General features: G+C 64.4%; 3 protein-coding genes across 5 annotated transcripts; 2 read left to right on the top strand and 1 right to left on the bottom strand.

Annotated features, from left to right (window-relative positions):
- The first annotated feature begins 603 nt into the window (after positions 1-603).
- On the top strand, positions 604-5,806 carry CORO1B (coronin 1B). The gene is made up of 11 exons (XM_004759517.2): positions 604-715; positions 1,460-1,662; positions 1,891-2,013; positions 2,130-2,259; positions 2,399-2,580; positions 2,684-2,803; positions 3,446-3,550; positions 3,632-3,777; positions 4,020-4,077; positions 4,939-5,217; positions 5,346-5,806. Exons 2-11 carry the CDS (start codon positions 1,462-1,464, stop codon positions 5,469-5,471), a joined length of 1,470 nt encoding a protein of 489 aa, XP_004759574.1. The 5' UTR covers positions 604-715; positions 1,460-1,461; the 3' UTR covers positions 5,472-5,806.
- On the bottom strand, positions 5,762-14,045 carry RPS6KB2 (ribosomal protein S6 kinase B2). Of its 3 annotated transcripts, none has more exons than XM_004759521.3 (15): positions 13,889-14,045; positions 13,505-13,545; positions 13,288-13,411; positions 12,939-13,007; positions 12,293-12,440; positions 11,195-11,252; positions 10,992-11,092; positions 10,777-10,867; positions 10,602-10,692; positions 10,363-10,470; positions 9,732-9,794; positions 9,513-9,590; positions 9,315-9,422; positions 9,112-9,224; positions 5,762-7,299 (listed from the first exon to the last, which is right to left on the bottom strand). In XM_004759521.3, the coding sequence occupies exons 1-15, from the start codon at positions 13,958-13,960 to the stop codon at positions 7,287-7,289; spliced, it is 1,278 nt and encodes a 425-aa protein (XP_004759578.1). In that variant the 5' UTR covers positions 13,961-14,045; the 3' UTR covers positions 5,762-7,286. The 3 variants fall into 3 exon arrangements, with proteins under 3 accessions (XP_004759578.1, XP_004759576.1, XP_004759577.1); XM_004759519.3 differs by lacking the exon at positions 5,762-7,299 and adding an exon at positions 8,430-8,848; XM_004759520.3 differs by lacking the exon at positions 5,762-7,299 and adding an exon at positions 8,430-8,848 and having other exon boundaries at positions 13,288-13,408.
- On the top strand, positions 6,184-8,312 carry LOC101672545 (protein tyrosine phosphatase receptor type C associated protein). The gene is made up of 2 exons (XM_004759518.3): positions 6,184-6,304; positions 7,491-8,312. Exons 1-2 carry the CDS (start codon positions 6,302-6,304, stop codon positions 8,109-8,111), a joined length of 624 nt encoding a protein of 207 aa, XP_004759575.1. The 5' UTR covers positions 6,184-6,301; the 3' UTR covers positions 8,112-8,312.
- Positions 14,046-14,383: the final 338 nt, after the last annotated feature.

The raw sequence follows: 14,383 nt of genomic DNA, 5'->3' as shown, positions 1-14,383 counted from the left end.
CAGTTTGGACTCCTGTCCCAGGAGCTAGCTAAGAGGGGTCATCTGCGGACAGACCACTAGCCTGGGATCTGGTAGGGGCATGTTCCCATTTCTATTTTTAATAAGGAGGCTCAGCAGGCCCCAGAGGTGTTCACCGAAAAAAGTGGGTTGGCTGGGGCCTTCCACGCGCCCCTCCAAACACCGCTGCTGTATTTACATTGTTCATCACGAGCGTGTAATTTTGTAACCTTTAAAAAGAGGCACGTGAATATATCGACTGTCAGACCGGATACTGTATATCGGAGCCGGGGGTGGACTGGGGCACCTGGATGTCTGCGCTGGGCTCTGTCCAATCCTGACAATCCCGAGGGCACGGCCAGAGGAGCAGGACCGGAAAGGCGCCCCCCCAACCCGCACCCACGGCCCCTCCGACCCCCAACCCTATCTCCGCCCCTTCGCCCGGGAGGGACCGGGAGCCCGAAGGGCGGGGCTCGCCCAGGCACCGCCCCTGCGCTCCCCTAGCTCCAGCGATCCGGGCCTCCGGGGCCCGCTCGCAGTCTCCCGCCCCGCCCCTGCGCGCGTGACCTCGGCCCCGCCCCCGCGAGCCCCCGCCCCGCCCCGCCCCCCCGCCCCCCGTCCCCGGCTCCTCTGTCACTTCCTGATTCCCGCTTCCTGCTTCCCAGAGGCCGGGATCCGGAGCCGCCCGAGGCCGGTGCCGCAGCCCCCGGCGTCCCCGGTGAGCGCGGCGGGCCGGAGCTGGGAGCGCGAGCGCGGGACCGGGCGGGGCTGCGGGGCGGAGCCGCGAGAGGCTGGGGTGGGGGGTCGCGAGTCCGAGGAGCCCTTACCCTCCGCGGCGCTCCACCCTCAGCCCCAACTCCCTGTGGCCGCCCAGCGTTTCCCCCTCTAGGTTCACCTTGGATCCCGCTCCGAGGACGCCCTAGGATGCTCTGCGGGCCAGGAGCGGCATCCTGATCCCCCGCCCAGTCCCTGCCAGGCCCCCTGGGCCGGCCTGGGGCTCCCTGCAGCTCCCTGCACATTTCTGCAGCCACTGCACATTCCCCCGGGCTCAGAACTCGGGCCTAGCGCGGCTCCACACGGGAGACCTTTCCCCATCACCCAGCTTCCAAATCCTGGGCAGGAAGGAGCTCGTTTGGAACTGACTCGGGCCCACAGAGGAGCTAAGCTTGCCCTGCCTTCCGCACCTCCCACCTCCCCCACACATACCAGAGCCGGGGAGGCGCCTGGCTAGGGTCCTGGAAAGCCCCTCTGGACTCAACAGTGTGGGCCTTGGGTCAGTTCGCTGCCCCCCCCACCTCGATGCCCCCTTGATGGGTGGCAGGGTCTGCACCTGTGACCGCGTTCTGTAACTGTGGAAACTGAAAGCCAAGACCCGGTGGAGTCCTCCCCACCTCCCTTGCCCTGGGAGGGTTGAGGGCTGTTGGGATGGGTGAGGGCTGATGGAAGCCTCCCTGCCCTGCAGACATGTCCTTCCGCAAAGTGGTCAGACAGAGCAAATTCCGGCATGTGTTTGGACAACCAGTCAAGAATGACCAGTGCTATGAAGATATTCGAGTGTCCCGTGTCACCTGGGACAGCACCTTCTGCGCCGTCAATCCCAAATTCCTGGCTGTGATCGTGGAGGCCAGCGGCGGGGGTGCCTTCCTGGTGCTCCCCCTGAGCAAGGTGGGCTCTGTGAGGGCTGGGGTGAGGACTGGAGACGGGCCACACCTGCCAGACCTCACTTTCCGTAACTCGCCCATCCCTACTCCACTGTGGACAGGTGTCATGATGCAGATTTATTGCCTAAAAGAGGTGTTAGCCCGGATGGAGAGAGGTTTACTACCACAGAGTCAGGGTCAGAGGCAACAAACATTTCCTTCTCCCCCTTGACTGCCCCTCTCGTGCCCGCAGACGGGCCGCATTGACAAGGCCTACCCGACGGTGTGTGGACACACTGGACCCGTCCTGGACATCGATTGGTGTCCCCACAACGACGAAGTCATTGCCAGTGGCTCAGAGGACTGTACAGTCATGGTGAGGCACGGGGCTGTGGTTGGGCCCGGGTCACAGGTGTGGCTCGAGGCTGCCAGCAGCGAGGGCCAAGCAGAGGCCTCAACTGGCTTCTCCCCCGCAACCCCCACGCCCCGCAGGTGTGGCAGATCCCGGAAAACGGGCTCACCGCCCCGCTCACAGAGCCAGTGGTGCTGCTGGAGGGACACACCAAGCGAGTGGGCATTGTCACCTGGCACCCGACGGCCCGCAATGTGCTGCTCAGCGCAGGTCCGCACCGCCCGCCCCGCCCCCCTCTGCGCAGCTCCAGAACCTACACCCTCTCCCAGGCCCACCCGACAGGGGGCCGGGTGTGGCGCCTGGAGGGTGGTCCGAGCCCGCCCAGTGCCCTGATGGCCCCTGCCCGCAGGCTGTGACAACGTGGTGCTCATCTGGAACGTGGGCACGGCGGAGGAGCTGTACCGCCTGGACAGTCTGCACCCCGACCTCATCTACAACGTCAGCTGGAACCGGAACGGCAGCCTCTTCTGCTCCGCCTGCAAAGACAAGAGCGTGCGCATCATCGACCCCCGCCGGGGCACCCTGGTGGCGGTGCGCAGCCCTGGACGCCTGGGGGGCGGCAGCGGACAGGCCAGGGGGCTCTGTCGGCTGCCGCACTGACCACTCTGCATCCCCCCCATCCTGTCCCGGATAGGAGAGGGAGAAGGCTCACGAAGGGGCCCGTCCCATGCGGGCCATCTTCCTGGCGGATGGCAAGGTGTTCACCACGGGCTTCAGCCGCATGAGCGAGCGGCAGCTGGCGCTGTGGGACCCGGTGAGTAGCCACGGGCAGCCTGAGGGTCAGGCTTGGTTGAGACTTGGACCCCCACCTGGGCAAGGAGGTAGGAGTCACCCTGGAGAGGTGTGTGGGTCCGCGGTGCTCAGCCTGGCACCTGAGGCTCTCGGGACCTGGAACCCTGCCAGCCTCTTCTGTGTGCCCCTCGCCCTCCAGCCTCCCCTGCTGCCTCGCATCCTCCAGGCCCTCGCCAGCACTGTTCTTGCCAGTTGAAAGCCCTTCCCTCCTTGGCTTGCCTGTTCCCATCTGGTGGCCCTTTGGGGCCCAGTGCAGAGGCCCTCCCCTCCAGGAGGCCTCCCAGCCCTTCTCCTGAAGTGTTCTGTCCCACAGCCCTGCGCTGCTGTGTACTGGCCTCCGTGGGTCCCTCTGAGACAGGGTAGTGCTGCCTGGCACCCCCCTGCTCGCACATGGTAGGGACTAGAGGCCTGGAGTGGCCCAGGAAAGTGGGATCCTAGGAGTGGAAGGAATCCAGGAGGGTGGGAGAAAACCCATCTGGCATTGGTGGGGGCCGTGCCAGCTGGCGTGGGAGGCGGCCTGGGGCCAGCCCTGATGGGCCTGGATGGTGAGGAGAGGGAAAGAAGATTCCAGCCTGGCCTCACTGCCCACCACCCCATGTGGCAGGAAAACCTTGAGGAACCCATGGCCCTACAGGAACTGGACTCGAGCAACGGGGCGCTGCTGCCCTTTTATGACCCAGACACCAACGTGGTCTACGTCTGCGGCAAGGTGGGGCCAGGCACGGCAGATGGGCAGGGGGGAAGCAGGCAGCCCGCTTGGGTGCTGACCCCTGCCGCCTCCCCTCTGCAGGGCGACTCCAGCATCCGGTACTTCGAGATCACAGATGAGCCCCCTTATATCCACTTCCTGAACACTTTCACTAGCAAGGAGCCCCAGAGGGGCATGGGCAGCATGCCTAAGAGGGGCCTGGAGGTCAGCAAGTGCGAGATCGCCCGGTAAGAGGGGCCTCCCACGTGGCCGGCTGCACAGGGCTGAGTCGTCCCCCATCAGCCGTGGCTGGCCAGGGTGAGCAGTCAGATCTTGGGAGGCTGCTGAAGAGCAGGAATCGGCCGGCAGCAGGGCCAGGGTCAAGGTCAGACTATGGAGGCCTTGGGATGGGGCTCAGAAGTGGAGAGTGCAGGGGAGCCCTCGAGGGGCAGGTACCACCCACGGTTCCTCCCTCCCTTCCCTTTCCCAGGTTCTACAAACTGCACGAGCGCAAGTGTGAGCCCATCGTCATGACTGTGCCAAGAAAGGTGAGGCCACCTGGTGCCCTGCCCACCCACTCCCTTCCCCAGCAGACGGGCCACACGGTGGGGACCGGGCTGAGGCCTGTGAATGGGACGTGGTTGAGTGTGGATGTGGTCAGTGGGCTGGACGGATACCAGCACGCCTTTGGGTCACTGCCAGGCATAGGGCTGTGCCAGGCGTAGGGCTGTACCAGGCGTGGGACAAGGAGTGAGACAGGGTGAGCTGAAGCCCCACTCTGGAAGAGCCGCGGGAGGTGGACAAGTGCCGGGCAGGCCTGGAGGGCTCCCTATGGCCAGAAAGGCAGGACCCGACAACATGGCTGTGGGGGTGGCCCTCCAGCGGTGGGTCTAAGCCAGGCAAACGGCACTGAGGGAAGAGTGGACAGAGGGACGAAAGCCTGGCTGCTGCGGAGACTCCCACGAAGAAGGGAGCAGCCCACATGTGGCCGGGCCTCCGATGCCCAGCCTTGAACCCTGGAGGAGCCTCATTCTTCGGCCGGTGCTCACCGAGTGAACCTTCCAGCATGCCTCGCGCCTCCCAGGGAGGAGAGCTGTGAATGAGGCTGGCGGGGTTTACCATCTGTGGGACACAGGGCTTCCAGAATCCCATGAAGCCACGTGGCTGACCCCTGCTTAGGAGTGTGGGGAAGGTTTCTGAGAGTTGGTGGCCTCGCCCCAAAGGGAAGTGAAACGAGAGATTTGTGCTTTACAGAGGCCACGGGGGCCAGGGCATGGGAGGCTGGGTTGACAGGGCGCAGGCCTGGAGGCCGAGAGCAATAAGAAGGTGGCTACCCAGGGTCCAGACAAGATGACCCTACCACGGGGCACCCCCGGCTGATTCGGACCTCCCCCGCCCCCCCCGCCCAGTCGGACCTCTTCCAGGACGATCTGTACCCTGACACGGCCGGGCCTGAGGCGGCCCTAGAGGCAGAGGAGTGGGTGAGCGGGCAGGATGCCAACCCCATCCTCATCTCCCTGCGGGAGGCCTATGTGCCCAGCAAGCAGCGGGACCTGAAGGTCAGCAGGCGCAACGTGTTATCCGATAGCCGGCCTTCCGCGGCTCCCAGCTCGGCCCGCCCGGGGGCCACCGGCTCTGCTGCGTCCGTCCATACGACCGTCTCCAGCGGCAGCCTTGCCGGAGCCATGGTACGTGCCCCCCGGGGCCCTGGTCTGCGGGTGTGTGTGCCTGAACCCTTCCTGGGCCAGGGCCTCTGTTGACCGGGGGAGGGCCGCAGCTGCGCACCCCCTGACTCCTGCTCCCGCTGGCCCTGCAGGAGGCTGGGAAGCTGGACGAGGTGATGCAGGAGCTGCGGGCACTGCGGGCGCTGGTCAAGGAACAGGGGGAGCGCATCGGTCGCCTGGAGGAGCAGCTGGGCCGCATGGAGAACGGGGACGCATAGGACCACAGGCCCGGGGGTGCCGCGCCCCTCACTTCCTCCTCCTCCATGCCCTCCTCACCCAGCCTCTGCTGGCAAGTCACACCACTAGCTGGCTGCCCCCTGCCCCCTGCCCGCGGCCTCTGGGCCAGGTTCAGGGACAGTCCACACGGACCCATCCTGTGGGCCTGGGCCAGAGCCACCGCCTGGCTCTTGTCATTGTCACTGTGGAGGATTTTTGTATCAAGGCAAGCTTATACTCTGAGGGACCATCTCCCCCCACTCCCTGCTCTCTTCCTGGAGGACGTGGGAGGGACAAGCTCTATATTTTCATTCCAAATAAAATTCTCTTTCTAAAAGCCAGGTTTGCCCTTTGCAAAGGGTCGGGTTGGGAAAGGAAGTCTAGAACACTGGGGCGATGAGGGCAGCCCACAGGGATCACAGATGAGAGAAAAGGCTGGGGGCCACGGGCTTCCCCCCCACCAAGTTATTGCTTCCCTGAATTCTGCCAGCTAGAGGAACTGTGGCCCCAGACGTGTGGATGCCCAGGACTGCAGGGGCTATGAACTGGTGCCTGGGGCCTCCCAAAGGAGGCCCGGCCAGAGGCTTCACAGCCCTGGCCTCATCCAGTGAGAGATCTGTGAGGCTCTAGCGTGGGTTAGCGGGTTAGGGTGGTCCCGAGAGGCCCGCGGCCCCCAGCGGGGGCCTATGGCAGAGAGGGCTGGGTGGGGTACGTGGGCAGGAAGCGGAAGCGCCCAGGGAGCCCCAGCTGCAGCTGAGCACGCCAGAGCTCACTTCCACTCAACGCAGCCAGAGCTGGTGGCAGGCGCCCAGGCACCGAGGCCGGCGGACTGATGGTGAGCACGGGAGCCTGCCGGGTCCTGCGGTGGGGGCCCCAGGAGGTCAGAGAATGTCTGGGCCCTGGGCGCTAAGGAGGGATCCCCGCACTGGGGCCCAAGAGCAGAAGCAGTCAGTCAAGGGCAGAGATGGGAGACCCAGGGCAAGCATGGGGCAGAAGCTGGGCCTTCCTCTCACCTTGCCTCAGAGGCGGGCCCCCCTGGGACTCAGGGTGTGCCCCCAGCACCCCTCTCCAGGCCTGGCCCCGCTTCAGGAACCTCTGATAGACCCTCTCACCTGTTCTGCTGGTGAGCTGGGACCTGGGCACAGAACCTACCTGCATCCCTGAAGCCTGAGCCAACAGAGCCAGGGGAGAAGGGGAGGCTTGCCCGAATCTCGGCCCCCCTCCCCCGCCACCTCCCACCTGCCTTGTTCCGACCGCAGGCTTCCTCTGGTAGCGGCACCCGCCTCCCCCAGCCCCAGGCCCTGCAAGCCTGAGGCCCCCAGGGACCGGAGTTGAACGGAAATGCTGCAGCTGGGGCGGCCCAGGGGTGGGAGAGGAGGAGGGGCTTCAGGGACCCCCCACCCCCCCGGACCTGACCAAGTGGAGGGTAATCAGTTGTCTGAGTCGGCCCCTCCATTCCCATGCCTCAGGAAGAGCAGATTCCCTCCCTCCCTCCCTCTGCATCTAGCGCCCGCGCAAGCGTCAGTCTTGACACGTCTGACCAGTGTTTGCTGAGCACCTACTGTGTGTGCCAGAAATGGTAGTGCTTAAGCCTGAAAGATGGCTGTGCCCTTGCCGCTTCTCTGCTGGGGCAGATGAGGCAGGCTGTGTGAGGAGTACCAGGGTGAGGAAAGCAGAGCCGGGCTGGGCCCGGCTGCAGAGGGGCGAGGCCGGGCAGTACTTCAGGCCAAGGTGAGCCGGCAGCAGTGTGGCTCTCGGGGGATGGAGCATCCTGGGTGGAGGGGACAGCCGGCACGCGGGCCCCCGGCGGCACCGGCTCATGGAACGCACCTGGGGTGGCAAAGGCGGGAGTCAGAGGCTCCGGAGCCACAGCTCAAAGGACCAGGGCCTTGTAGACCCAGTAAGAACGTGGGCCCTTCTGCTCACTGGTCCCCATTTTGCCCAAGAGGCAGCTGAGGACCCAGTCACGCGGCCTGACCACCCCCAGCCCCGGTGACACGCCCCCGCCTGTCTCCCCACAGGACCTGCCCTGTGCCCTAGGGCTCGGGACACTGCTGGCCCTGCCGGGGGTCCTGGGCTCGGGCGGCAGTGCCGAGGACAGTGAGGGTTCCAACTCCGTCACTGTCGTCGTGCTGCTGCTGCTGCTCCTGCTGTTGGCCACCGGCCTGGCGCTGGCCTGGTGCCGCCTCAGCCGGGACTCGGGGGGCTACTACCACCCGGCCCGCCTGAGCGCCGCGCTGTGGGGCCGCACCCGCCGCCTCCTCTGGGCCAGCCCGCCAGGCCGCTGGCTCCGGGCTCGGGCCGAGCTGGAGTCGCCCGACGAGGACCCTGAGCAGCCGCAGGACACGCAGGATGTGGAAGAGGACTACCACCTGGCCGGCGGCCTGGAGGAGGCAGAGTCCCTGGAGGAGGAGCAGCAGGCAGGAGAGGGGCCCGGCCCCCAGCAGGCCCCGGAGCCAGCTGACGAAGCACGTGACAATAACATCGAAGCGGGCCTGGGCCTCAGATCCCAGGGGCCGGCGGGCTCAGGGGGCAGCGCTGAGGCCCTGCTGAGCGACCTGCACGCCTTCGCCGGCAGCGCGGCCTGGGACGACAGCGCCGAAGCGGCGGGGGGCCAGGGCCTCCACGTCACCGCTCTGTAAGAGCCAAAGGGCTGGTCCACCCCTGTCACCGTATCTCTGTGTCCCGAGCTGTCCCGGACCCAGCATCACCCACACCCCCTCCCCGTGAAGAGTCTCAAACGATCGCTCCCCCAGCAGTTCTGTCCCCAAAGCTCTGCGGCTCTGTCCCCACCAGGAAGGGACACTGGGCAGCCATCTGAAATAAAACCCCTCCAGCCCCGACGCTCTGTGGTCCTGTAGTGACCCTCCCCGTCTCTGAGCAGGGGCTCCTCCTGATACAAGCCGCCCGCCCGCAATCCTGCCCCCAGAAGTCCAAGGAAGAGCCAGGTCAGTGCCAGGTCAGTGCCATGATTCACTATTTTAATTCTTCAAGGGCACAGCTCAACTGCAGGCCAGTTGGGCGGCAAGGCCACTCCCCTGACAGCCAGAGCCTGGGGCCCTTTGTGGGCTTGGTTCGGGGGGACAGCCACCCCCAGCAGAGACACGCTCTCACACACACTCACTCCTGTACCCCTAGACCCATCTCCAGGTCTCTCGAACTGGCCCAGGGTCCCTCCCGCCCTCAGAGTCCCCCATCCTCTCAGCGTCCCGGGCGCCCACGGCCCCTCTTAGACTTCTTGGTCCCTGAGGGGGGTCGGATGGGGAGGGGAGCAGAGCTCGAGGGTGGCGGGGGTGGGAGAGGGGCGAGAGAGGGCTCCGTGGGCTCCAGTGGGCCAGAGCTGGGCCGGAATCCCTCAAAGGGCGAGAACTTCAGGGGGCTGCGGGGAAAACCAAGGCTGAGTCAGCCTGGACCGCCCCTGGGCTCAGAGGGCCGACACTGCCCAGCCCGCCCCACCTAGGCACAGAGGCTGCAAGGTCAAGTGCCCAGCCAAGCAGCCCCTGCCACAAGGGGTCCCCGGGGTGCGTGGGAAAACACAGACGAGCACCGAGCACCAAGAGGCAGCCCTAGGGTGGGCAGCAGAGCCAAGCCCGAAGCGGCCTCCCACCCCAGCGGCCCACTCTCCCCTGTGCTCTGCGGTACCTGACTGGGGTCCGGGGGCTGCTGTTGAGGCGCCTGGGGGAGCGCAGCTTAGGCTGAAAGGAGAAGCCCTCCTTGATGCTGTCCAGGACGGAGGGGGCCACATATGTGAAGCCCTGTGGGGACGGATGGCACTCAGTGTCCGCCACTCCTTCACCACAATCCTGCCCAGGCCCCCGTAACCCTCAGGCCACCCAGGACCTCACCAAGAAAGCCTGGTTGGCGCTCTCGCTGAGGGCCGTGTCGTCGGGACTGTCCACTGGCGTCTGCCGCGTGAAGTGGGTGTCGAACTGGCTCACGTCCTCCTCTGACTGCTGTGGGCAGACCCGGGCGGCAAGGAGGGATCAGGCGGCATCCGAGATGGGTCCTCCAGCTGCCCCCGGACCAGCGGGTCCTCCACTTACCAGAGACGGCCTGATAGGAGGGTCGACGCGGCAAGCCAGGAGGTCGTCCCAGTTAATTTGCCGGAAGAAAGGGTGCCTCTGTGGGTACAGGGCCCCCAAGCACCCCGTCATTTCCACCTCCTTGGCTCACAGAGAAACTCCCTGTACCCTAAGGCCTTGCCTGCCTCCTGGCGCCTTTGGGGGCTCCGCCCTGCCCCCTCCTGGGGCTCCCAGACCCACCTGCACATCAGCAGCGTCCCCGGGGCCACCCCCAATCCGCTGGCTGGGATTCCGTTTCAGAAACTGCAGGGCAAGGGCAGAGGGTGAGGCTCTAGGGGAGAGAACTGACTGTGTGTTCCTCCAGGTTCCTCGGGGCGGGCTGGGTGAGGAAAGGTGAGGGGTGTGTGTGTGTGTGTGTGTGTGCGCGCTGGGGGGAGGGCCTCCGGAGTGTGGTCCCCACCTACGGACAACCTTAGGCCTTCCAAGGTTTGGTGTGAGGGGCCCTTCCGCATGAAGCATTCACAAAGGCACCCGGTCACAGGCATCACTCCAGGGCCCTGCTGTGGGGTCCGATCTCTGAGCCTGGCCACCCACTTTTACCCCCAGTGAATGCCTTCTCAATGGGAGAACAACTAGCTCACCGTGAGTGAACGTTCGGCTGATTAGGACCCAGGACTAGGGATCTGTGCAACAAGGTCAGCAGCTGGTGTGCAACAGAGTGAGCGCCCCAGCTCGGCACTGTGGACCCCAAAGCCAGGGCGCCTTCATCCCCAAGGCATACTGCGCCGGCAGGGAGCCCAGAGAAACTCAGGATTCCAGGCGGGGCCTAAAAGACACTGGGGCCTAGGGACCACGGACAGAGGGAACGCACCTTTTTGACAAGGTCCCGGGCATCCGGGGTGAGGTAGGGGGGCAGCGCCAGCTTCCCTTTGATGATCTTGTCCATCGTCTTCTTCCGGTTCTCTGCCGTGAAGGGAGGCTGGAGAAGGCAGGGGGTGGGAGGAGACTTGCGGGCCTCCCCCCGGCCCTGGCCCAGCCCCGGGAGGGGGACCCCCTCCCACCACCCTCCCCCACCACCCTCCCCCACCACCCCAAGGAGGCTGGACTTGCCGAGCCGGTGAGCATGTCATACATCAGGGCACCCAGGCTCCACCAGTCCACCGCCCGGTTGTGGCCACTGCGCACCAGAATCTCAGGGGCCCTGGGGGCCAGGGGAAACCATCGGTCGGGCTGGGCCCTTCCCGCCAGTCGTCCCAATCCCTGGTCCCAGCCAGCTGCCGCTTACATGTACTCAATGGTGCCACAGAAAGTGTGGGTGACCGCATCCTCGTGGATTGACTCCTTGCAGAGTCCGAAGTCCGTCAGTTTGATGTGGCCTGAGGAGGATATTGGAGTGGGGGGTGGTCAGGGCCCACCACGTGGTGCTCCTCAGCCCTCCCGGCAGGTTCCCACCCGGCAGGTGCAGGTGCACGGGCGGGGGAGGGGCACATGCATGCACACCCTGGCTGTTGAGCATGATGTTCTCGGGTTTGAGGTCCCGGTAGATGATGCCTTGGGAGTGCAGGTGGCCCAGGGCCAGTGTGATCTCCGCCAAGTAGAAACTGCAGAGACAGGACAGGGTGAAGGCAAGGGCAGTGTGGGGCTGTGCTCGGGGTGAAGGGAATCCCTGCAGCCCCTCCAGAGAGGCAGGTAGTACCACCTACCAGGCTGTGTCTTCCAGGAAGATGCCCTCTCGCTCCAGATGCGTGAAGAGCTCACCGCCTGTGACACAAACACGTCAGCAGCTGTGTGCTGGGAACCAGCACCTTTGCTCTCGGAGTCTCGGTTTCTTCTTGGGGAGAGTGGGACTCAGAATTCCGGCCCTACCTGCCTCACAGAGTTGCCGTGGGGACTCAATTCAATTCAGCAAACATCTACCGACGCCTACTCGGTGTCTGGCCCTGTGCTGGGCGAAGCTGGGGACACAGAGATGAAGAGACCCAGCCACTGCCCTCAGGATGCTCAGTCTAATGGGGAGACAGACATGCACACAGGTGCTCTAATAGGCCAGACCGAGGCAAGGGCTCCAAGAGCTTAGTGCAAAAAATCTCACAGAGGAGGCAAAATGACTCCCAACGTGAGGGGACGCAGCCCACGGTAACAGTGAGAATCGAGGGGGCACTGCGAGGGACATGGGGACTGGAGCTCACAGGGCTCATCTGTGCAGATAGGACCTGGTGGGAAGCGGGCCCCCACCGCTTCATGGCCAACAGGGGGCAGCGGGCCAAGGAGGCCAGGCTTCATCGGGGCAGTTACAAGGAGCCGTAGGATTGTGAGTCGGAGCGCCGGGGACAATTCCCGTGCTGAGACGACGGCCCTGAGAGTTCATGGAAGAAAGTGAGCTGAAGGCCTCAGGCCCAGTGAGGAAACCTGACCCGTGCCCTCCCCTCAGGAGAGTGCAGAGGATGGAGGACACTGCCGAGAATGAACCAGCGGGCTCTGGGACCCGACTCGACACGGGGCACGCAGGAGAGAGGAACAGGCCGTGAACGGGTAGTGGAAATGGACAAAACAAGCCACTGGATTTCCGTACAAACTCCCGCCGTTCCCGTCCACCCCCAATACAGGTGAGGGACACAATAGGTGCTGGACAGACGTTTGCTGAATGAATGAATGAAGGCACGGATAGACACATGGATGGATGGGTATGGGGGCCCCCTAGCCATTCTACACACCACATCTCTCCGGGCTTCCCCCAGAGCTCCCAGTGCTTCCTGGCTGGTTCCCTGGCCCTGGTTCCCTGGCTGGGCCCCCGCTCATACCACTGAGGCACTCGAGGATGAGGTAGAGTTTGCCACCAGTCTGGAAGGCATAGGCCAGTTCCACAATGAAGGGGTGCTTCACTGACTCTAGAATGTTCCGTTCAGCCCGCGTGTGTGCTGTGTCCTTGGCGTTGCGCACAATTTTGGCCTGAAGAGGCGGGGATCAATCAGCAAATGGGCACCTTGGGCTCCTTTAGTCCCTCCTGCCACTACCCTTCTGCCACCGTTTATCACTCCATTGTCTCTCTCCGCAATCCTGCTGCCAGTGGTCATCCCTCTCAAGGACCGACTTATCCTCTCGAGGTACCTCTCCACCTGGCAGTAATGACATTTCGGGCAGGTAATTCTTTGCCGTGGGTGCTGTCTCGTACACTGCAGGATGTTGAACAGCCGCCCTGGCCTCTACCCACTGGATGCCAGTAGCGCCCTATTTATTTAGTTGTGACTCAGAAACATAGAGGCAAAATTGCCCACGGCTGGGAATTACTGCAAAACAACATAACCACAACTGACAATAAACCAGCCAATGCCCAAGCCAGGGGCCAGGTCCTCCACCGCGTTCACTACCGTCTTCCGGAAGCCTGAAGTCGTGCCTGGAGAACGGCGGCCACCAAGCAAGGATGTGTTGGCTGAACACATGACTCACCTTCCTCAGGACTTTCATGGCATATATTTTGCCCGAGTTGGTGCCTTGCACCTTTCGCACTTGGAACACCTGTAGGGCAGGGGAGACAGGATCAACCTCCCTCTCCACATCCTTCCTTCAAAAAGCTCCACCCTGAAGCTCTGGCACTGAGACCCAGAGGCCGAGGCCCGCCCAAGGGTGAGGCAGTAAAGACCTCGTCTGATTCTGAGAGGCTCTGTCTTTCCCTCCTTTACGTTTTTACCGCAGTGTTCTATGGAGGCTCGGCTGATTTATAAGCCAAATTCGTTTTGAGACCCTTTGCTGCTGCAAGACGGGGGCAGGGAGACCAGGGAGGACCGAGGGCCAGTACCTTGCCATAGCCCCCCTTGCCCAGCACACGCAGCAGCTCGAAGCAGTGGGGCCCGATGCGCTCAGGGCCCAGGTTCACACTGGTCTCGGTCAGCTCCACCTCCTCACAGCGTCCCACAGGCCTACTGACACAAGAGTTAAAGGGGGCAAGGCTCCAGGACTCCCCGTGTCTCCCTCCCCAGCCCATACCCTCCTCCCCCAACACAACCCTCACTCACTCCAGGCCAGCCGCCCTCGACTCGGCAAGGGGACACACGTCCTGTGAGAAACCGAGGGGTAAGAGCCAAGGAAGGCGCCGCGATCCGCCCCCCCCCCCGCCCAACCCCGCCTCAAGCTGGACTCGTTGGCCCAGGAGAGGAGGGGTCAGGAATGGGAACTGGCGGGCGATGGGCCAGCACTGGGGAGGAGAGGCCGAGAGCAGAAAAGGGAGAATCAGGGTAGGGGCTGGTGCCTGGAAGACAGGTCGGGGTGAGGGAGGGCGGGTCAGAGCTTAACAGGGGCCGGGATCTGAGACGCTCTGGCTGGGGGAAGCCAGGGCGATTCCACCGCCTGGAGGATGGGATCGGCTCCGGGATCGAGCCGCGCCCGAGAGGACCACTCACCGAGGGGCTCGACTCTGGCTCACCCTCGCTGCCTTCCTCCGTCTCCAGGTCCAGGTCAAACACGGCCGCCATAGCGGCGCGGCCCGGCGGGCCCCTCGGCCAGTGCTCCGCCGCGCTCAGACTGACAGCCCGGGGGGCGGGGTGTGGGGAAGTTGTATGTTATCACTCCGCGACCGGGACCGCGGCCGCGCGCGCCGATGACGCAGGAGCCCGCCCACCCGGGCTGACCGATTAGTAGGGTGGGGCGGAAATATGGCGCCTGGCGCAAGGCCTCTCGGGAATTGTAGTTGCACAGTGCCGGGTTGCCGAAGCTGGTTTGACCCGACCCTCACTCTTCCCGGCACTGCTTCCCGGAAGCGGCACGGGACAAGGGCGGCCTGGAAGGCGTTCATCTTGGTTCTGGGGAGAGTTTGAGTTTGGATGCGACAGAAACACATGCAGATATGGGTGTAAACTTTATCCCCACCCCTGTTAAAGCCGTGCACCAGCTGGGTG

The sequence above is a fragment of the Mustela putorius genome, unplaced genomic scaffold, assembly GCF_011764305.1.
Source record: "Mustela putorius furo isolate JIRA1106 unplaced genomic scaffold, ASM1176430v1.1 tig00000127_pilon_pilon_pilon, whole genome shotgun sequence".
NCBI classification, from domain to species: Eukaryota; Metazoa; Chordata; class Mammalia; order Carnivora; family Mustelidae; genus Mustela; species Mustela putorius.
Note: the sequence above shows the minus strand (reverse complement) of the source record. Positions and strands in the feature narration are given on the sequence as shown.